The 23,087-nt window shown below is 53.3% G+C and overlaps 1 protein-coding gene across 1 annotated transcript in view; it reads left to right on the top strand.

The window, feature by feature from the left end:
* Nucleotides 1-4,790: 4,790 nt before the first annotated feature.
* The window catches only part of polr2a (RNA polymerase II subunit A), a 35,127-nt gene continuing 16,830 nt past the window's right edge, over nucleotides 4,791-23,087 (top strand). The window contains exons 1-14 of the mRNA XM_038786999.1: nucleotides 4,791-5,088; nucleotides 10,922-11,054; nucleotides 11,689-11,825; nucleotides 11,935-12,108; nucleotides 13,239-13,520; nucleotides 13,956-14,117; nucleotides 15,146-15,366; nucleotides 15,923-16,055; nucleotides 17,400-17,524; nucleotides 18,680-18,890; nucleotides 19,989-20,198; nucleotides 20,354-20,522; nucleotides 22,406-22,500; nucleotides 22,613-22,816. Of these exons, the coding sequence (XP_038642927.1) occupies nucleotides 5,002-5,088; nucleotides 10,922-11,054; nucleotides 11,689-11,825; nucleotides 11,935-12,108; nucleotides 13,239-13,520; nucleotides 13,956-14,117; nucleotides 15,146-15,366; nucleotides 15,923-16,055; nucleotides 17,400-17,524; nucleotides 18,680-18,890; nucleotides 19,989-20,198; nucleotides 20,354-20,522; nucleotides 22,406-22,500; nucleotides 22,613-22,816 (2,343 nt within the window). The 5' untranslated portion in view covers nucleotides 4,791-5,001. The remainder of the gene's footprint in view (nucleotides 5,089-10,921; nucleotides 11,055-11,688; nucleotides 11,826-11,934; nucleotides 12,109-13,238; nucleotides 13,521-13,955; nucleotides 14,118-15,145; nucleotides 15,367-15,922; nucleotides 16,056-17,399; nucleotides 17,525-18,679; nucleotides 18,891-19,988; nucleotides 20,199-20,353; nucleotides 20,523-22,405; nucleotides 22,501-22,612; nucleotides 22,817-23,087) is intronic.

Here is a 23,087-nt window from a genome sequence, read left to right on the forward strand (position 1 = left end):
GTCTGCTCAGAGTCCAGGCCAAGACTTATCCCGCAACCAACATAATTTAAAAGCAGCTGATCTGGTGATCACATTGCTGTCTGCGGGAGCTTGCTGTGCACACACTAGCTGTCCCCACTCCCTACATGCAACAGTGGCTATACTTGGAAAAAGTGCTCCGTTGACTGTAAATCACTTTGGATACATCGGAGGCCATTAAAAGTGCTGTGCATCTTTGGAATTCTCCAGCTCAGTTGTTGAGGACATTGATGGCTACAACCGCGAGAATTTGCAACACTAAGGGAATAATCAAGCGCTAGCGGGGATCAGATGGGACAGCGAGGTTGGTGCCAACAGGCGAAGATTGCAGTTGTACCAGCACTGCATCAGTTGGAGCAGAAGCCAGGACAGGAAGTTTTCTACATCGTCTGGGGGCTGGTTTAGCTCACTGGGCTAAATCGCTGGCTTTTAAAGCAGACCAAGGCAAGCCAGCAGCACGGTTTGATTCCCGTACCAGCCTCCCCGGACAGACGCCGGAATGTGGCGACTAGGGGGCATTTCACAGTAACTTCATTGAAGCCTACTCGTGACAATAAGCCATTTTCATTTCATTACCGCAGGAACGAACACTGGGATTAAGGGTTGAAAAACAGTTTCCTCCCACAAGTCCCGAAAGACGTGCTTGTTAGCTGAATTGGACGTTCTGAATTCTCCCTCTGTGCACCCGAACAGGCGCCGGAGTGTGGAGACTAGGGGCTTTTCACAGTAACTTCATTGCAGTGTTAATGTGAGCCTACTTGTGGCAGTAAAGATTATTAGTCAATTGGTGTGTTGAATTGGATTGACAGGTGCAATCCTCTTGGTAAGGAAAACAGAGATTGGGCAACAGGTCTCTATCGCAGACACAAACAGATCCGCCCTGCCTTATATTCTATTGAATGAGTTGCGCAATTTCCAGAATTTTCCCTTTGAAACGTCCATTATTTCTAATTCCAACATTAATTCTACAAAACTGGGTTCATGCCATTCCAGGAACAGGAGGCCGCCATTCAGCCCCTCGAGCCTGTCCTGCCATTCAGTGTGATTATGGCCGATTCTGGTTCTGTGTACGTTAGACATTAGCTAATCCTGGGCACGATTAATTTCAGATTTAAATTGATCGCTTGAGCTGGCATCCGAATCTTTGGGAGAGTTCCACATTTCTTTTGTGTGAAGAAATATTTCCTACCTTCGCTCCTCAATGGCCAGTCTCCGATTTTGAGTCTATGCCCCCTCCCCTACCCCCCTGGATTCTCCCATCAGCGATTTCAAAATCCTAAAGAGCTGAATGATGAAGAAATGAATGTTTCGATTTGCCAGATATGTCGCGTGCAGGGCTAGTACAAATAACACCGCCTTTAAGACAGGGTAATGGAAGTATTATTTTACTTAGGGCCAGAATGTCACAACACCCGGAAACAACTTTTGCTGTGTCCTGATCATTAGTGTATTTGGATGTTGAGCAAAAACATTGCCAAGTCTGTCACATTTGTCCGTACGGCTAGCGAAGCCTGTCAGAACACACATTCAGAGAAGGTAGCTTGTAACGCCCTCCATGGACACGAACCTGGAATGCTATCGGGTGACTCACTTCGAAGAACCCCAACAATGCTGCAAAAGCGGTGTACAGGTTTGGAGTGATCAGTCATCCTCGATCTCCCCAGCACCTTCCACAACCTCAGGAAATCCCCAAGTACTGTAGGGCCGGTGAAGTGCTGGCGAAGGGCAGGCGTCGCTGTAACTTAGGAAAGGCCGCACCCAATTCGCGGGCAGCAAGCGTCCACAAACAGTAATGCGACGATGTATTATAGAGCCAATGAACTGAGGGCTGAGGCATAAATACTGGCCAGGTCACTGAGGAGAACATTTCCCCCATCCCTCTCTGAAAGCGCCAACCCCCCCCCCCCCCCCCCGGACACTGCGGCGTTCCCTACCAGCCCCGGTACTGAAGTCAAGGGAATGCTGTAAATCGAGCCAAGCCGGACAGGCACAAACCGACCAGATCCTGCAACGACCCCCAGAAAAAGAGCGGCCATGCCTCGACCCACCACCCCGACAGCCATGGCCCGTCGGAGGGGGGCGTCAAAAATCTATGCGCGGTGAGCCGCGATGTGTAGTGTCGGTTGCCTGTACCCGGGGAGGAGACCAATAGCTTTTTAACGAGGAACAGAGATAAGGTAGATAGTTGACATCTTTCCCCAAAAGGTAGAGGAGACTATAACACGAGGGCACAGGTTTAAGGTGAGAAGAGAAAGATACCAGAGGGGAAATTTCTTCATGCAGAGGGCGGTGAGCGTAATAATAATAATCTTTCTCACAAGTAGGCTTACATTAACACTGCAATGAAGTTACCGTGAAAATCCCCTAGTCGCCACATTCCGGCGCCTGTTCGGGTACAGAGGGAATTCGGAATGTCCAATTCACCGAACGCTCGTCTTTCAGGACTTGTGGGAGGAAACCGGAGCACCCGGACGAAACCCACGCAGACACGGGGAGAATGTCCGCACAGAGAGTGACCCAAGCCGGGAATCGAACCCGGGTCCCTGGCGCTGTGAATGCAGTGCTACCCAACGCGCCGCCCTCCAGAACTAGTTACGGTGAGAGATACAAAACAGAGCAGAGGGGGGGAAATTTCTTCACGCAAGAGGGCGGTGAGCATCAGAAACGGATTGCCAGAAGGCAGTGGTGAAGGCGGGTACGATTTGGTGCTTGAGAAAGCAGTCAGACGTGGGCAGGGTGGGTAGAGAGGGACAAATGTTGGGCAGGGAGGGCTCGCTCAGCGATAGATCATAGAATTTACAGTGCAGAAGGAGGCCATTCGGCCCATCGAGTCTGCACCGGCTCCTGGAAAGAACACCCTACCCAAGGTCAACACCTCCACCCTATCCCCATAACCCTGTAACCCCACCCAACACTAAGGGAAATTTTGGACACTACGGGCAATTTATCACGGCCAATCCACCTAACCTGCACATCTTTGGACTGTGGGAGGAAACCGGAGCACCCGGAGGAAACCCACGCACACAGGGGGAGGATGTGCAGACTCCGCACAGACAGTGACCCAAGCCGGGAATCGAACCCGGGACCCTGGAGCTGTGAAGCGATTGTGCTATCCACAATGCTACCATGCTGCCCACTGGATAGAAACTGGGCGGCACGGATGGGCAAGGGCCGAAGGGCCCGTTTCCGCCCGGTAAACACCGATACAACTGGGTTAGGGTGAAGAAAAACACGGCAGCCGTTTCTTACCCCGATGGATGGAGAGAGTCGCGGGTAGGAGAGAGGCCGGGTCACGCCGCACGGTGGCGGCGAATCAGGACGGAGGGAGTCGCGGGTAGGAGGGGGGCCGGGTCACGCCGCACGGTGGCGGCGAATCAGGACGGAGGGAGTCGCGGGTAGGAGAGGGGCCGGGTCACGCCGCACGGTGGCGGCGAATCAGGACGGAGGGAGCCGCGGGGTAGGAGGGGGGGCCGGGTCACGCCGCACGGTGGCGGCGAATCAGGACGGAGGGAGTCGCGGGTAGGAGGGGGGCCGGGTCACGCTGCACGGTGGCGGCGAATCAGGACGGAGGGAGTCGCGGGTAGGAGGGGGGCCGGGTCACGCCGCACGTTGGCGGCGAATCAGGACGGAGGGAGTCGCGGGTAGGAGGGGGGCCGGGTCACGCCGCACGGTGGCGGCGAATCAGGACGGAGGGAGTCGCGGGTAGGAGGGGGGCCGGGTCACGCCGCACGGTGACGGCGAATCAGGACGGAGGAGACGCCGGGAGCTGCTGCGGTAGGAAAAATAAAGAAGCAGAGCGGGGTTTAACGCACCGCGAGATTACAACCGCCTCAGGTAGCCTTCCACCCCCCCCCAAAAAATGACATTTTTGTTTAAAAGAGGGAGAAAAAGACAGAAGATAAACGAATATGGGAAGTTTAAAATTGTTTTTAATATTAAGTAGCCAAAAAGGGGAATAATTAAAATGTCAGCAATACCTTTGGCTGAGGAGGTTTCTGGTGGGTGAGATTTTGAGATAATAAATGATTTTAAACGTTTTTGTTTACTTTAAAAAAAATAAAGGAGGAATTGCCGCCTCTCTCCGCCACCATTTTCTCCCCCGGGGTGGGGTCGTCGTCATTCCCACAAATTAACAACAAAAATAATTATAAACACCCGGCAAGGCTGGAAATCTTCACTCCACATCAGCCGGAGGCCGGCCACTTACCAGCGGGGACGACGGCTGATAAGTACCGGTGGGCAGGCTTTCGGCGGGTTTTCCTGCCATCGCCCTACCGGCCGCGCGACCCTCCTCCCCCGGTCGCTCTCTCACGGCAGTCCGAGGCCTCGTCCCCCAAGCCGGGACTGCCACCGCGCGGCCTAGGCCGCAAGCGCGGCGGCGTCGACGCGCCTCCGCCAGCCAGCTCGAGCCGCCCGGCTTTCACCTCACTCTCCCACTGCCGGCAGCAGGGGCGGGGGGCGGGAAACCCCGCTCGGGTATTTCCGGCGGCGGGGGGAGGGGGCGGGAATGGCCGCTCGGGTCTTTCCGGCGGGGGGGCGGGGCGCCGACCCCCCCTTCTCCGGAAGGCGAGCCGAGCGGGGCTCGGGACCCCGCCCCCTCGGCCGCAGCGCCCACCAATCAGCCGCCTCCCGGCTCCCACATCTGCATAGGGGGGGCGTGTCGGCCCCTGCGCTGGCGGACGGGTCACCCCGCGGCCGCCTCAAATCTATATAAGGCGGCGCGCAAGCCAGCCAGCCTTCAGATGCGCTTCGAGCGCACCCGGTGCGGGAGGGAAAAAAAACAGGGAGGTGGGGGAATAGAGCCCGCCCGGTCGGCATACTTAAAATAAAGGCACATCCGAGGGGCAGGGGGGGGGAGGGAGAGCAGCCGGGTGTAAAAGTGGAGTTTTAATAGTTTATTTTAAAGAGCGGAGGGGTTTGTCTTTTCTCTCCTTCTCCCCCCTCTCTCTGACGGGACGCCGCTGGCTGCTGGGAGTTTGAACCATGCAAGGACCTCCTTCCGGAGACAGCGCATGCCCACTGCGCACCATCAAAAGGGTTCAGTTTGGCATCCTGAGTCCAGATGAGATGGTATGTGCTGGTGGGGGTGCTGGTTTGGGGTGGGGGGGGGCTGTTGGTATCTGCTGGTGGGCTGCTGGCAAGCTGCTACTGGGCAGCTGCTGGTATCTGCTGGGGTGCTGCTGGTTTTCTGTGTTTGCAAGGGGTGGGGGAGAAACATTTTAAACCCCTTGTAATTAAAATCTACAGTTGGCAATTTACTCATTGGGGGGGGAACCAGTTGGTAATTCTGCACTTATGCTGAATTTAACTTTTTTTACAAAAAAAGTTTTTTTAACTTTGGATCCCTGTCTTTGCCCTCACTTGATTTCCCCCCCCTTTACTCCTGGCTTGATTTCCCCCCCTTTACCCTGGCTTGATTTCCCCCCTCTTTACCCTGGCTTGATTTCCCCCCCCCCTTTACTCTGGCTTGATTTCCCCCCCCTTTACCCTGGCTTGATTCCTCCCCCCCCCCCCCCTTACCTGCGTATTGCCCCCCCCCTTTACCCTGGCTTTATTTTCCCCCCCCTTTACCCTGGCTTGATTTCTTCCCCCCCCCCTTTACCCTGGCTTGATTTCCCCCCCCTTTACCCTGGCTTGATTTCCCCCCCTTTACCCTGGCTTGATTCCCCCCCTTTACCCTGGCTTGATTCCCCCCCCTTTACCCTGGCTTGATTTTCCCCCCCCCTTTACCCTGGCTTGATTTCCCCCCCTTTACCCTGGCTTGATTTCCCCCCCTTACCCTGGCTTGATTTCCCCCCCCTTTACCCTGGCTTGATTTCCCCCCCTTTACCCTGGCTTGATTTCCCCCCCTTTACCCTGGCTTGATTTCCCCCCCTTTACCCTGGCTTGATTTCCCCCCCTTTACCCTGGCTTGATTTCCCCCCCTTTACCCTGGCTTGATTTCCCCCCCTTTACCCTGGCTTGATTTCCCCCCCTTTACCCTGGCTTGATTTCCCCCCCTTTACCCTGGCTTGATTTCCCCCCTTTACCCTGGCTTGATTTCCCCCCCCCCCTTTATCCTGGCTTGATTTCCCCCCCCCCCCCCTTTATCCTGGCTTGATTTCCTCCCCCTTTGCCCTGGCTTGATTCCCCCCCTTTACCCTGGCCTGATTTCCCCCCCTTTACCCTGGCCTGATTTCCCCCCCTTTACCCTGGCCTGATTTCCCCCCCTTTACCCTGGCCTGATTTCCCCCCCTTTACCCTGGCTTGATTTCTCCCCCCCACCTTTACTCTGGCTTGATTTTCCCCCCCCCCCCCTTACCCTGGCTTGATTTTTCCCCCCCCCCCCTTACCCTGGCTTGATTTCCCCCCCCCCCCTTTACCCTGGCTTGATTTCCCCCCCTTTACCTTGGCTTGATTTCCCCCCCTTTACCCTGGCTTGATTTCCTCCCCCTTTATCCTGGCTTGATTCCCCCCCTTTACCCTGGCCTGATTTCCCCCCCCTTTACCCTGGCTTGATTTCCCCCCCCATTGCCCTCGCTTGATTCCCCCCCCTTTACCCTGGCCCAGTTTTCCCCCCCCCCCCTCTGCCCTGGCTTGATTTCCCCCCTGACTTTTGCCTAGAGCAATTGAAGACCCAAGAATTCAGTTTGAAATTTGTAAAAGCTCTGATGTATGCAATTGCCTTTCTCTTTACAGGGCCACATTTTTCCTTCAGTTAGAAGTTCTTGAGGACAAAGAGGCTCTAATTTGAAACGTCTTATTTCCCTCAAATGTTTTGTTTTTCTCTTTCTCCTTTAGAGCTAGTCTTTCCTGATAGAATGCAGTGGGTCAGCACGGAGACCCGGGTTTGATTCAGGCCTCGGTGACTTGCCCGTGTGGGGTCTGCGTGGGTTCCCTCCCACAATCCGAATTTGTGCAGTTTGGGTGGGATTACCGGGGATAGGACAGAGGAGTGAGCCTGGATCGAGTGCTCTTTCACGGGGTCGGTGAGGCTCCGATGGGCGGATTGGCTTCCTTCTGCACTATAGGGATCCTACTGTATGGATGAACTCCGATTTGCAGGAGCAGCCAGTTTCATAATCCTTTTTTTTTGCTAACCAATTTAAAGGGGTTATCTTGGATGGGCAGGGTTTTCCTTTAAGCAACTGGGAGGATTATCGACCTGACTTGTCAAATTACAATAGCATGTGGCAGAACATCATTCAGCTATTCCTGAAAAACTTAATTCCCCCCCCCACCTCCCAGAAAACAAAACCCATTGGTGAATTTAGTCATGGTGTTAAGTGCTTGCGAGGTCTTAAATCTTTTGAGAAAATGTGATTCTGATGAAGGGTCTACTTGGCCTGAAATATCAATTCTGTTTATCTCCGCAGATCCTGCCTGACCTGAATATTTCCAGCACTTTTGTTATTTCTTAAATAATCTTGAGTTTACCTTGTGCAAAGTTGTTCCCCCCCTGTAACGCAAGATCTGTTTGAAGCGCTAGAGTGGAGTCACTCCCAGAAACAAGACCCAAAGAGGTGCAGTTTGGGTGGATCGGCCTATAAAATTGGCTCTTGGGTATCCCAATGGTTAGGTGGGGGGGGAGGGGGGAAGGAAGAGAGTGGGGCCCGGGTCGAGTGCTCTTTCGGAGGGTCAGTGCAGACTCGATGGGCCGAACGGCAATCCTTCAGCACTGTAGGGATTCTGATTTGAATGGCTCGGTTGATCTGGGCCAAGGTGACCCCAGCTGCATTATAGTCTCTCCAGCTGGACAAAGAACTTATCCCAATGTTGTTGGTGATTGAGTTGGGTAGATATTGTGCGGCAGGGTAGCACAGTTGCTTCACAGCTCCGGGGTCCCAGGTTCGATTCCCGGCTTGGGTCACTGCCTGCGTGGAGTCTGCACGTTCTCCCCGTTTCTGCGTGGGTTTCCTCTCTCAATTCCAAAGATGTGGGGGTTAGGTGGATTGGCCATGCTAAATTGCCCATAGTGTTTAGGTGGGTTGGTCTTTCTGGTGTGGACTTGATGGGCCGAATGGCCTCCTTCTGCACTGTAAATTCCATGTCTATATTGCTATTTTACTTTTTGGAGTTGTTTGGGATTTAGGCAATATCTTAATAAAGTTCTTTGTTTGCTCACTCACTCCTAACTCTGCACCCCCATTAACTGGGCTGCCATGCCGAACTTGTTTCAATGTCCTGCAGGGTGATCTAATCCTCCAGCGTGGCGCATTCCATCAGCCAATACCCTCGACTGTCTTATACGATCGTGTTTTGACAGCAAGTGTAAGACTGGCGATGTCACGTGCTGCTAGGAAGGGGAGGTTTTGCGTAGATATGTTACACGAGGCTGCTTCTCCCTGCTGTTTAAACATATTAAAATTCCTCCCCTGCGATGCTCTTGATTCATCTGATCGTTGTTGCTGGCGTCTCCTGAGCATTGACAGTTCCCAGTGCGCTCCAGGTGAAGGGAGCCTGGAAGGGCAAGATCGAGAACTATACTGTCCATCTCTTCTGGGTCTAGTAGCTCACTGAAATCCAGGCAGTAGCAGTGGATTGACACACTTTCCGACAGTTATTTTGTGTTTTAAGGCTGCGGAATTTGGGTACTGGAAGATGAATGTGGGTCCAAGACTGTTCTTTATACTTGGGTCTATGGGTCTATTTAACACGATTGTATCCTTCAGTTTGTGAAGAAATTGTTTTTTTTAAAAAATAAATAAAGCAGATTACCAATAAAACCTTGCTGCAATGTTTTTCATGTCCTGTTCCTGCCCCCGTCCCCACTGCTGTTTGAGTTTTAGAAACAAAACCCACAAAATATCATTGGGCAGAATCCATTAGGGTGCACATTGCCTCTTTAATGTGAGACGTAGACGTGCGACCGACCCCGTGTACGGTTTCATAAATCCATGCCTCACTGAGGGGCAAGGCGGAGCGATTCATTAACCACACGCACAACAGTTTTTATTCCTGTAGCCCTACGTCCTTCACAGCAGGGAGTGTTAGACAAAATCCGGGCGTACAGAGGTGGGGGGGGGTGGCCCAGAGAGGGAATTCTGTGGTCGCCAACAGTGGGGTAAGAGGCCAGAATTGGGACGGGACGGGGGGGGGGGGGGGGGGGGGGGTAAATGACCAGAATGGGGGAGTCCTTGGGAGAGATTAGAGTGCTGGTCATTGAGATATTACTGAGTTAGTGCAGGCGTGTGAGTGTGGTTAGGGCAGGGGAAGAGAGACATGAGGAGATCGGTGTGGGAGGGGTTAGAGATTCGGTGGAGGGGAGGGGGGGTGGTTAGAGATTTGATTGTCGGTGGGGAAGGCTAATGAAGAGGCTTTGAGATGGGTTCGCTAGCTAGCTGGGGTTTGAGGCCTTGGCTCCGATGCTGCCAGCAACAAGGCGTATCTGAGAATTTTCTAGAATGGAGGAGGCCATTCCTTCTCTTCCCTGTGCTGGCTCTTGCTTACCCGACTCATCCCACTCCACCACCTCATCGCCCTGCAGATTATTCCCATCAAGTTAATATCCAGATCTCCATTCAAATCTCGCTTCCACCTTCCTTCTCTGCACCCTCTTCAATGTGCGTTTACCTCATTAACTACATTTGCAAATAAGTCCACTCCCGGGAAAGATAAAGAGCGATTTTTTTTTTGGGGGGATTTTTCTCCCGATCTGTAGATTTAATTTTGCTGCGTGCTCCGTCTTTAGAAACCGTGCAAATGAATGGTTGCTCAGTGAGATGTGGTACGCGGGCCTTGGGGCGTGCGAGGATGCAGAGGAGGTTACCAGAAAGGTCCTGGGGATGGGGGGGGGGGGGGGGTCTTTGCTTTGGCTAGTGAAGGTTTAAAGAGAGATTTAACTCGGGCGTTCGAATCGGGAGGGAAGTTAGCCGCTTCTCCTGGCAGGATTGTGGGCGATTTTAAGAGAACTTTTTTTTTAAAAATGCAGCGAGTCGCGTTCAGAGCCAGGCGGAGAGGGGATTGGAGGAAAGTTGGTTAGGCAATGCAGGGGAGGGGGCCGGCTGATTAGTCCAGAGGTCCTAGTTACAGCAGACAATGGGCATCTGTTGTAAAGTGCCAGATAGAGATGAATTGGTGCGTTTAATGTTGGGGGAACGTTGCCCCTGTTAATAGTGGAAAGTCTGGATCTCTATCTCCTTACACTCTGATCGTCTTTCTCCCCACTCCACCTCTGCTCCAAAGCAACAGCTAGTGTTTGAGTTCTGCCATGTTTCGAGGGCGGCCCGTGTATTCTGTGCGTCGGCTCCACCCCCAGTATGGCTGGCGTTGGCTGCCTGGTGACCTGTGCTCATCCCTAATTTAAGGGTCACCTGATCACTCCATTCTTGGGAGCCCCAAGCTGGCGGCTATTCCCGGTTGCTGTCGGCCAGCAATTGACGGCGCAGTGAGACCCTGGCAACAGCACGAGGGCGAATAGACCTCTTCCAATTGTTGACCACGCCAACGCTGCTAAATCTGATCATGGATTGGGGAACCGACCACTCCCGGGGGGGGGGGGGGGGGGGGGGAATATCCATCTCCTATAAAACTCCCCTTGAAACCAAATTCCTTGACCAGGATTCTGGGTCCCCTGCCTTGGTTTTGAAATATTGTCGGGGTGGTTGCTATGGCGCAGCGCCCCGTTGGGGTGTTTTTTGCGTCTGTACAAGATGGTAACCATGGCGCTAATGTGGAAATAGTTCCCGCAAAGTGGCTTGGGCAGGCGACGCTGTTGCATTTAAAGGAGGAGGCTGGCGGAAGCAGAGGGAAAGGAATGGAAATTTATGGCGATAGGGTAGGAGGAGGATTGTGGCGTGTGGGGAAACGCCAGCAGTGGTGGTTTGGGCTCAATTCCACGTGACGTGGGCCTGTTGGTTTGCGATTTATACCCCCCTCACTCCTCACGGCTCATTTTTTTCCCCCCCGTTTTGTCTTGCCCCAGAAACGGATGTCTGTGACCGAGGGAGGAATAAAGTACTCCGAGACCACGGAGGGGGGCCGCCCCAAGCTGGGGGGGCTGATGGACCCCCGCCAAGGTGTTATCGAAAGAACTGGAAGATGCCAGACCTGTGCAGGTGAGTGATTTTACCCAGCCCGGCAAAGGAAAGCCGCCATCGCTACCCTTCCTGCCCTGATCTGTGCTTAATGGGGAGGTGGTGGGCACAGGTACAATAGCGGCATTTAAGGGGCATCTAGACAAATGTGAATAGGGTGGGAATGGAAGGATACGCACTCCGTAAGTTCAGACGGTTTTAGTTTAGGCAGGTACTGTAGCCGGCACAGGCTTGGAGGGCCGAAGGGCCTGTTCCTGTGCTGTATTCTTTGTAAAGCAAAAAGTCTCTTATTTCATTTTCGTTTTGGGCTTTTGAAACTGTTCTGGGCACCGCTGCCCAGGTTTAGACTGCAGAAGGATCCGATTGTTTCATATTCGAGGGTTATGGGAGCTGTGTGGTCATGTAACCATCAACCATTAAATCAACCATGATTGAATGGTGGAGTGGACTCGATGGGCCGAATGGCCTTACTTCCACTCCTATGTCTTATGGTCTTATGGTAACCGGACTGATAATCCAGAGACGGGAGTTCGAGTACCTTCATTCCCGCTCGTTTCTCCCTCGGCTGATTTACCCACGTTATGAGCGCTCCCTCCACACCTGCCCACCCGTGACGTTCTGGAGTATCTCACCATCTGTTAATCTCCACTTGCAGGCAACATGACAGAATGCCCGGGTCACTTTGGCCACATCGAGCTGGCCAAGCCCGTTTTCCACGTGGGTTTCCTGACCAAGACGATGAAAGTTCTCCGGTGTGTCTGCTTCTTCTGTTCCAAACTGCTGGTCGATTCGGTAAGTAGCAACTTTAGGGGCCGCTCAGCGTTTACAGCTTCGAAACTGGCCAACTCCGTGTAATTATTTATCTGACTCTCTCTCTCCCTCGTGTTTCTCTTTTGCACAGAACAATCCCAAAATCAAAGACATCCTGATCAAATCGAAGGGGCAGCCACGGAAGCGGCTGACTCACGTCTACGATCTTTGCAAAGGGAAGAACATCTGTGAGGGCGGGGAGGAGATGGACAACAAGTTTGGAGTGGAGCAGCAAGAGGGCGAGGAAGACCTCACCAAGGAGAAGGTAAGTCCGTTGGCGAGCTCTCCCCTCGATTTGAGCGTTGGCGCAACCGACACGGGCGGTGATCGTTTACCGTCAACCAAAAGCCAGCCTCACGGCGCCGAGGTCCCAGGTTCGATCCCCGGCCCCGGGTCACTGTCCGTGTGGAGTTTGCACATTCTCCCCCGTGTCTGCGTGGGTTTCGCCCCCACAACCCAAAGATGTGCAGGGTAGGTAGATTGGCTGAGCTAAATTGCCCCTATTTGGGTACATGAACAGCTGACTGAGTAACCCAATAATCTGACATCCTTGCCTCTCTCTCTCACTCTTAACCTTTTTTTATTTGTTCCTGGGGGGGGGGGGTGTCGCTGGCTGGGTCAGCATCTATTGCCCATCCCTAATTGTCCTTGAAGGGGGCAGTTAAGTGTCAGTCGCATTGCCGTGGACCTGGGTCACATGTAGGTGAGACGGGATAAGGACAGCAGATTCCCCCCCTCTGGAGGGCATTAGCCATGGGCGGCACAGTGGGTTAGCGCTGCTGCCTCACCGCGCCAGGGTCCCGGGTTCGATTCCCGGCTCGGGTCACTGTCGGTGCCGAGTCTGCACCTTCTCCCCGTGTCTGCGTGGGTTTCCTCCGGGAGCTCTGGTTTCCTCCCACAGTCCAAAGATGTGCAGGTTAGGGTGGATTGGCCATGCTAAATTGCCCCTTAGTGTCCAAAAGGTTAGGAGGGGTTTCTGAGTTACGGGGATAGGGTAGAAGCCTGTGCATGTGGCGCTCTTTCCAAGGGCTGGTGCAGACTCGATGGGCCGAATGGCCTGCACTGTAAATTCTATGATTCTAATGAGCCTGATGGGTTTTTACGGCGATAGTTTCATGGTCACCTTTAGACTGTTAATTCCAGATTTAATTTACCTGAATTGAAATATCACCATCTGCAGTGGTGGGATTTGAACCCGTGTCCCCCCCAGAGCTCTGGGCCTCTGGATTATAGTGACATTGCCACTGTGCGCCCCCCCCAACAATCCCACGTCCAGGAAGTTACTATTGAATTTGTGCCGGGTCTCCAATCTTTAGCCGGGCTCAGGGCGATTAAAAACGTGCAATGTGATGGATTTGCGTTGTCGTTTCCCAACTGCGGCTTTCCCTGCCCTAGGGCCATGGAGGCTGCGGCCGCTACCAGCCCCGCATTCGCAGGGTGGGCTTGGAGCTGTACGCCGAGTGGAAGCACGTCAATGAGGACTCGCAGGAGAAGAAGATCCTGCTGAACCCGGAGCGGGTGTACGAGATCTTCAAGCGCATCACGGACGAGGAGTGCGTGATCCTGGGCATGGACCCCAAGTACGCCAAGCCGGAGTGGATGATTCTGACCGTGCTCCCTGTGCCGCCCCTCTCCGTGCGGCCGGCTGTCGTCATGCAGGGTGCCGCTCGCAATCAGGTACCGATTTTTATCTCGCCGCGCACGCGGGTCAGGCAATGCGGGAAAGCGCTGGATACGGGAAACTGAAATTAAAACCCGGATTTGGGCACGCTCAGCAGGGTCGGGGGTGAGATATTTGGTTTCCCTCTTTCCCACACTAACCAAATTGGAGTTTGCCAGCATTTCTGCTCCTGATTGGGATCCAGTTCTGCTGTAATTCCTCCTTTGGTTGAATAATCGCACACGTGAAGACCAGCTGATTGGGTATCACGGGGCAGCTGGGTCTCCCGGGGGGGGGGGGGGGGGGGGGGGCAGTGAGGGGCAATATGAGCTTTAAATGGGCAGTAAACCCAGTGCATTGTTTCCAGCTGACCGGTGTGAAAGGAGGCTTGCTCGCTTGGCGATATTAGTTTATTAACAAAATATATAAGACCGTGTCCCCCTTGTTTCCAGGATGACCTGACCCACAAACTGGCCGACATCGTCAAAATCAACAACCAACTGCGGAGGAACGAGCAGAACGGGGCAGCAGCTCACGTCATCGCGGAGGATGTCAAACTCCTGCAGTTTCACGTCGCCACCATGGTCGACAATGAACTGCCTGGACTTCCCAGGGTAAGTCGGAGGGACAGTACTGAGGGAGTGCCACACTGTCAGAGGGTCAGTACTGAGGGAGTGCCGCACTGTCAGAGGGTCAGTACTGAGGGAGTGCCGCACTGTCGGAGGGTCAGTACTGAGGGAGTGCCGCACTGTCGGAGGGTCAGTACTGAGGGAGTGCCGCACTGTCAGAGGGTCAGTACTGAGGGAGTGCCGCACTGTCAGAGGGTCAGTACTGAGGGAGTGCCGCACTGTCAGAGGGTCAGTACTGAGGGAGTGCCGCACTGTCAAGAGGGTCAGTACTGAGGGAGTGCCGCACTGTCAGAGGGTCAGTACTGAGGGAGTGCCGCACTGTCAGAGGGTCAGTACTGAGGGAGTGCCGCACTGTCAGAGGGTCAGTACTGAGGGAGTGCCGCACTGTCAGAGGGTCAGTACTGAGGGAGTGCCGCACTGTCAGAGGGTCAGTACTGAGGGAGCCGCACTGTCAGAGGGTCAGTACTGAGGGAGCGCCGCACTGTCAGAGGGTCAGTACTGAGGGAGTGCCGCACTGTCAGAGGGTCAGTACTGAGGGAGTGCTGCACTGTCAGAGGGTCAGTACTGAGGGAGTGCTGCACTGTCACAGGGTCAGTACTGAGGGAGTGCAGCACTGTCAGAGGGTCAGTACTGAGGGAGTGCCGCACTGTCAGAGGGTCAGTACTGAGGGAGTGCCGCACTGTCAGAGGATCGCTGCCCTTTGGGGAGGTGTTGTCTGCCCTGAGTGTAAAGGATCCTGTGGCCATTGCTGCATGAGGGTCATGGATGTTGTTCCTGGGGTCGATCGACGTCACAAAACCTCATTGACATTTATGGAACCTTCCTGTCAAAATCAAATACTCTGATTACTGAGAGAGATAATGTGCATGAGGATGTGAACGGTGCTCCTTTCAATACTTCCGCTACAATATCTGAGTTTTTAAGCTGTGTCTTCCGACCTGAAGGAGTGAACAACTGTGATGGTTGCCGGCTACGATGTGCTGTCCTCTCTCATTTTGCTTTTTGTCCCCCAGGCAATGCAAAAGTCGGGCCGGCCTCTGAAGTCCCTCAAACAGCGGCTGAAGGGGAAGGAAGGACGTGTGCGGGGAAACCTGATGGGGAAGCGAGTGGATTTTTCAGCCCGCACGGTCATCACGCCCGACCCCAACCTCTCCATCGATCAGGTCGGCGTTCCCCGATCGATCGCTGCCAACATGACCTTCCCGGAAATCGTCACTCCCTTCAACATCGACAGGTGTGTCTAATGGGGCCGGAATTCTCCTTCTCTTCAGCTCTGAGCAAACGGTGGAAATAGGGGCAGGCGGAGGCCGTTCGGCCCTTCCAGCCCGCTCCTCCATTCATTACGACTGTAGCTGATGGTCCTGAGGGCCACGTGGACTCGAAACATCAACTCTGTCTCTTTCTCTACAGGCACCGAGTTTATCCAGCGTTTTAATGTCAGATTCCCAGCATCTGCGGTATTTTCCGTTTATCGATCTGGGTTTTTCCCCCGCTTGGGTTCAGTGGGGGAGGGAAGCCCCCTCTTGACTGACCTCGGCATGCTGGGTAACTTACTCGCCAACAATGGCCTGCGTTGCACGGGGAGAATGTGCAAACTCCGCAAGCCACCTGGGGCCAGGATCGAACCCGGGTCCTCGGCGCTGTGGGGCAGCAGTGCTAACCACTGTTCCGCCCTCGGCTAATTGATTCTCCGGTGCTGTTGAGCAGAGGCGCCTCCTGTTGTGCAGGTGAAGTAACTCCCAAGTTATTGACTGATTGGAATGATTTTTTGTTTTCTCATCTTCTTGCAGACTCCAGGAGTTGGTCAGGAGGGGTAACAACCAGTACCCCGGTGCCAAGTATATCATCCGAGACAACGGTGACCGGATTGACCTGCGTTTCCACCCCAAACCCAGCGATCTGCACCTTCAGATTGGATACCGGGTCAGTACGGCGTGCCCGCGAGGCAGGAGGTGTCTGCAGCTTGGCTTTGTGCTGGCTGGGACTGCAGTTATACTGTCAATGCGAAGCCATGGAGCTGAAAGGTGTTCTCTGGTGCGGTGGTTTGCACCTCCACGGCGGTCCAGCCGGGGCTTTGTAGCAGAAAGGGGAGCCCTGATCAATTTAGAACTTGTAGAATCTGACTGCCCTGATTTAAAAACAAATTTAAAAAATAAATAAAGCGCAAGTGGGTAGCACTGGTTTCACAGCGCCAGGGTCCCAGGTTCGATTCCCCGCTGGGTCACTGTCTGTGCGGAGTCTGCACGTTCTCCCCGTGTGTGCGTGGGTTTCCTCCGGGTGCTCCGGTTTCCTGCCACAGTCTAAAGACGTGCTGTTAGGTGGATTGTCTATGATAAATTACCCTTAGTGACCAAAAACATTAGGAGGGGTTATTGGGTTACGGGGATAGGGTGGAAGTGAGGGCTTAAGTGGGTCGGTGCCGACTCGATGGGCCGAATGGCCTCCTCCTGCACTGTGTGTTCTATGTAAATTCTCATCATTGTTTTCAATTCCCGCCTCCATGGATTCGGCCCTCCTGATCTCCGACCTCCTGCAGCCCCACGACCGTCGGAGATCTCCACAATTCTGACCACTTTGAGCGTTCCTTCACCATTGGCGGCCGTGCCTTCAGCTTGGGGGGCCCTAATCTCTGCAATTCCCTCCCTAAACCTCTGCGGCGGGGTGGTATTGCCCTGCCTATGTTAGCGGCCGGCTATAGATCGGCATTTGTGTGGTGGCCATTTGTGTTGAAAGATCGCATCATGGCTGGAAAGGGGGAGGGGGTGGGTGTCTAATACTTGGAGCCAGGAAAATTGGGTCGATTGATACATCACGCTTTACGGTGGCCGCTCAATGTCGCAGTGCTGTCTGAGAGATCTTGCTCTGTGAAAATCAGCTGTGCGATTCCTACACTGCAACAATGACTGGGTTTCAGACTTCGCCCCCTCACCTGAGGCTGTCCTTAGCGGAGTCAGGATCCCTGAGGTTGCTGCTTCAGATTGACGCTCGTCAAAGTCGCTCCGTTGCTTCGGGGGGGGGGGGGGGGGGGGGGGCAAAGCTGTTCTGTTGTTACCCTGTCCCCATCGCGTGCATGTTCCAGAGAGTGTGGCCGGCACCAATGAGGGGCGTGGGCTGTGGATTCGGGGCTGGCAGCAGGAGGGGATGGCTGGGTGGGGAGAGGGGGAAACTACTCACAGCGACGTAAAATCAAATCAAAAACTTGTCATTGGTTGCCTTGTGTTCTGTTTGCACCCTCCGCTTAGTCTGCCTACTGTCCGTCCATTCCAGGTGGAAAGGCACATGTGTGACGGCGACATTGTCATCTTCAATAGACAGCCCACGCTGCATAAAATGTCAATGATGGGGCACAAAGTTCGCATCCTGCCCTGGTCGACCTTTCGACTCAATCTCAGGTGAGTGTCTGTCCTTTAGGGGAGGTGTTTGCTCTGTCGCTTCTCCCTCCCAGCCCCGCCCGCTTGAGGAGCAGTACAGTTCCCCCTGGCCCTGTGTACTGTTAACGCCGGCCTGGATTGGTGCGAGGTCTATTCTAGCCCCACCTGCCCCCCCCCCGGAGTCGCAACACAAGTGAATAATTCTTAGAAAAATACCCAAAGGTTTCCCAATAATCACACTCACCAGGTTTGTAAATGTAAACCCAATTACTGTTTATTTATAACAAACTCTGTCGTGAAATATGCAGCAAATACAACTAGTTAACTATTAATATACTGCCTCACAGCGTCAAGGTCCCAGGTTCGATCCCGGCTCTGGGTCTCTGTCCGTGTGGAGTTTGCACATTCTCCCCGTGTCTGCGTGGGTTTCGCCCCCACAAGCCAAAGATGTGCAGGGTAGGTGGATTGGCCATGCTAAATTGCCCCTTAATTGGAAAAAATAATTGGGCACTCTAAATTTATTTTAATAAAATTAATATATATATTTTGTAATTATATTTGTGTATACACACGCACGTCAGACAGGAAGAAAGGGGTAAAACATAAGTGAAAGGAACAAGAGTCTTTATTTCAGATAGAGGATTTTAGTGCTCCTGCCTTCACAGTCAGCTGGTAGGTTAAGGTCTCTGTTTGCAGTCTGCAATAGTCCATTCGGTCGATTCATTCATCCTGCTTCCCTGCAGTTTCAAGAATATTCGCAGGGTATTCGCAACTTTTCTGGAGAGAGAGAGATAGCAAGGTTCTGGTCCATTTCGGAGCCTCTGCAAGTTCCGAACTACACTCGCCGCAGCCTTACTGCAGAGAGGAGAGAGAGAGAGATAGCACGTCTTGCCTCTGCTGCCAAAATCAAAACTTGAAACTCCCTCGGACTTGAAAGCATTTTGCTGGGGTCGGATCCCATTGCCACCTGTTACCGGGCAGAGTACAGCCTTTTGGGCCAATTCAATCAAACAGTCCCACCCCCTAAATCCCTGCTACGTTTGACCATGCTGCCGATACTAAAGGCTCTCGCGTCTTTCAGATTCGGGATTGATCCGTTAATGAGAACGGAGACAAAAAAAAGTTTCAAAAGCAGCGGCGGCCTTTGATTTACCTTTTTCCCCCTCCTCCCGACAGCGTGACAACTCCGTACAATGCAGATTTCGACGGTGACGAGATGAATCTCCACTTGCCTCAGTCCCTGGAGACGCGAGCGGAGATCCAAGAGCTGGCCATGGTGCCCAGGATGATTGTCACACCTCAGTCCAACAGGCCCGTCATGGGTATTGTGCAGGACACGCTGACGGCGGTGCGGAAATTCACCAAGAGGGACGTCTTCATGGACAGAGTAAGATTTTTCTGGCTGACGGCAAGCTCTCAGGTTCTGGATTTCGCTTGGAGCTGTGCCTCTCTGTTTTTTAAAACCCAGACCGGGTGTAAACGATGACAACTTGTTATCAGTGACCTTTTGTTTTAGTGAGGCGAGCAATCGGGCCACTCAACTGTGCGTGTCAGAGCCCAGAGTGGGGTGCCTGTGATGCACCTTGTGGTCGAATAGCTCCTGACCTTGTCTTTCAGACGATGGAAGGAATCGATGGGGTTGATGGAGGGGGTGCAATATCCTCAGTAGTTTGGAACCTTGCAGTTCGAGCCAGGCCATTTGGGAATGATGTTGGGCACTTTGTCACGTGGTATTGGGGAAACTGACAAAATATTATTCCCCACCCATGGCTGGCGCAGTGGGTAGCACTGCTGCCACACGGCGCCGAGTTCCCGGGTTTGATCCCGGCTCTGGGTCACTGCCCGTGTGGAGTTTGCACATTCTCCCCGTGTCTGTGTGCGTCCAGCCCCCACAACCCAAAGATGTGCAGGTTAGGTGGATTGGCCACGCTAAATTGCCCCTTGATGGGGGGAAAAAATAACTTTTAAAATATATATATTTCCCCCAAAAAACAGGACCCAGGAAGGCACAACAATTGTACCTTATGGTAGCACAGTGGTTAGCACTGTTGCCTCACAGTACCAGGGTCCCCGGTTCGATTCCCAACTGGGTCACTGTCTGTGCGGAGTCTGCACGTTCTCCCAGTGTCTGCGTGGTTTTCCTCCGGGTGCTCCGGTTTCCTCCCACAAGTCCCGAAAGATGTGCTATTAGGTGAATTGGACATTCTGAATTCTCCCTCTGTGTACCCGAACAGGCGCCGGAATGTGGCGACTAGGGGCTTTTCACAGTAACTTCACTGCAGTGTTAATGTCAGCCTGCTTGTGACAATAATAAAAGATTGTTATATTTGGACCGAGTGCACTGATGCCCTTAGCTGCACAATGATTTGAGTGTAGTGCTGCTGACCTTGTGCAAAGATGTATCTTCAATCTCCAGCTGGGGAGATGTGCTGGTTCGGTTTGCTCGCAGTCAGCCTTTTGACATTGTTCTGTTCCTCCGCCCCAGGGTGAAGTCATGAACCTGTTGATGCATCTCTCCACCTGGGACGGCAAAGTGCCCCAGCCTTCCATCCTGAAACCCCGGCCCCTCTGGACTGGCAAGCAGATCTTCACTCTGGTCATCCCAGGCCACATTAACTGCATCCGGACACACAGCACTCACCCGGACGAAGAGGATAACGGGCCTTACAAACACATCTCGCCAGGGGACACCAAGGTAACGTCGCCTGGGAGACGCGAATGGGTTTTCCTGGCTCCTGAGCAAGACGTCGTTGGGTTATGCTGGGAGGCCCATGTGTCTGAACGTTAGCAAACTGGGTGTAACCAAAACTCCTGAAGTATTAACGTGTTAAATTGTGATCTCTCGGCTAGGTGATTGTGGAGAATGGAGAGCTGATTATGGGCATCTTGTGCAAGAAGTCTCTGGGTACCTCGGCTGGGTCGCTGGTACACATCACCTTCCTGGAGATGGGCCACGACATCACGAGGCTCTTCTACAGCAACATCCAGACCGTCATCAACAACTGGTTATTGATTGAAGGTAACGGCTCAAACCGTGCGCTGGAGAAATCGAACTGCGGCGTGTCCCAGGGTTCAATGCGCAGTGGCTCTGTCGTAAATTGCGGCGTGTCCCAGGGTTCAATACGCAGTGACTCTGTCGTAAACTGCGGCATGTCCCCGGGTTCAATACGCAGTGACTCTATCGTCAACTGCGGCGTGTCCCAGGGTTCAATACGCAAAGGCTCTGTCGTAAACTGCGGCGTGTCCCAGGGTTCAATACGCAGTGACTCTGTCGTCAACTGCGGCGTATCCCAGGGTTCAATACGCAGTGGCTCTGTCGTAAACTGCGGCGTGTCCCAGGGTTCAATACGCAGTGACTCTGTCGTAAACTGCGGCGTGTCCCCGGGTTCAATACGCAGTGACTCTGTCGTCAACTGCGGCGTGTCCCCGGGTTCAATACGCAGTGACTCTGTCGTCAACTGCGGCGTGTCCCCGGGTTCAATACGCAGTGGCTCTGTCGTCAACTGCGGCGTGTCCCCGGGTCCTCTCTAGGTCACCCCTGCTCTTGTCAGTCAGTTGAAAGGTATTCTCTTGTCAATCTAAGCTCAAAACCAAAAAGCAAGGAGCGAGGTTAAGACACAACGGTGGTGCTGGAGGGGCCGAATGGCCTACCCCTGCTCCTAACTCTTGAGGATCGTGCGAGACCGAACACGTTTCTAAGTTTTTTTTAAAAAAACCAGAGATGATCCCTAAAAGTTGGAAACGCTTGGGAAGTGGGAACAACGAGCTAGCACCGGCCGGATGGGCCAAACGGCTACTTTGCGCTGTAAAGATTCTCTCCTTTTTGTTCTCCCTCCTTCCCTCATGCGGCTGTGCTTCCATCACAGCTGTGTAGATTCATACAGGAGGTACATAATACTGGAGTACGTTACTGTGCTGTTCGCCAGAATCTCGTCTGTGACCAGCAAATCTGTTACTCCGACAACTTGTTTAACGCTTGCTCGCACACTGAGCTGGGGGTGGGAGAGAGTCCTTCCCTTTATTTTGGGACTGGCTCAATGTTAACACAATCCTTACAGGAGGAAGCCATTCGGTCCATCTAGCTCTGCGCTGACCCTTTGAAAGAGCGCCCCACCCTAGCCCCCACAGTCCCGCCCTGTCTCAATGACCCCTGAACCTCAGCCGCACACCTTTGGACGCCGAGGGGCAATTTCACGTGGCCAATCCACAGCTGAATGAACGGCCCACGGCAACAGGAGGCTGCCGTTCGGACCTGGTCCCCTCTTTCCGCTACGCACCTCCCACCCCCGCGCTCAATTCAGTCGCGATGTTCTGCACCCTAACCCCCGTCCCGGCTCAGCTGTAATACAACTTACTCTGCGTCGCGTCCCCTTGAGACAAAGACCCACATTCTATTCATTTGATGAAGTAAATCCTTTGTCGGCGAGTAGGAGGATTTGTGTGAAATGAGGAGGCATTTAGACCGCCGTTCCGTTTAGTGTTGACGGAAGGTCCTCTGATTCTGGGAGCTTAGACTTCAGGTGACCAGTAAAAAAAAAAAACCAGGCTGAGGGCAGCACGGTGGCCTAGTGGTTAGCACAACCGCCTCACAGGCGCTGAGGTCCCAGGTTCGATCCCTGGCTCTGGGTCACTGTCTGTGTGGAGTTTGTACATTCTCCCCGTGTCTGCGTGGGTTTCACCCCCACAACCCAAAAGATATGCAGAGTAGGTGGATTGGCCAGGCTAAATTGCCCCTTAATTGGAAAAAATAATTGGGTAATCTAAATTTATAAAAAAAAGAAAAGAAAAAAAAAACTAGGCTGTTTTGAAATTTAAAAACTAGGCTGTTTTGGAGTATATTTCTCACCAGAGAATGCCCACCGCAGCGATTTTGCGACTGATTTTATTCTCGATTACTGACAGGTCACACGATTGGTATTGGAGACTCCATCGCTGATGCCAAAACTTACCAGGACATTCAGAACACCATCAAAAAGGCCAAACAGGATGTGATAGAGGTGAGTTTGCCACCAGAGTCCTTCTCTCGGATGCAGACTGTCCCTGACTAACTGTCGGAACCGTTGCTGTCGGCGGGACAGGCTAGTTGCTGATGGATCTCTGCCGTTACAGGTCATCGAGAAAGCTCACAACAATGAGCTGGAGCCCACTCCGGGTAACACCCTGCGGCAAACCTTTGAGAACCAGGTCAACCGAATCCTGAACGATGCCCGTGACAAAACCGGCTCGTCCGCGCAGAAATCCCTCTCTGAATACAACAACTTCAAATCCATGGTGGTTGCTGGCTCCAAAGGATCGAAGATTAACATCTCCCAGGTGAGCTTTTACCCCCTGCTCTCTGGCCTCCTTGTCAGTATCCTTCGCCCCACTCCTGTTGTGAACATTACTTTCAGACCAAATAAATGAAATGAAAATGGCTTATTGTCACGAGTAGGCTTCAATGAAGTTACTGTGAAAAGCCCCTAGTCGCCACATTCCGGCGCCTGTCCGGGGAGGCTGGCACGGGAATCGAACCGTGCTGCTGGCCTGCTTGGTCTGCTTCAAAAGACAGAGATTTAGCTGAGTGAGCTAAACCAGCTCCGAGGGG

The sequence above is a fragment of the Scyliorhinus canicula genome, chromosome 29, assembly GCF_902713615.1.
Source record: "Scyliorhinus canicula chromosome 29, sScyCan1.1, whole genome shotgun sequence".
Classification (NCBI taxonomy): domain Eukaryota; kingdom Metazoa; phylum Chordata; class Chondrichthyes; order Carcharhiniformes; family Scyliorhinidae; genus Scyliorhinus; species Scyliorhinus canicula.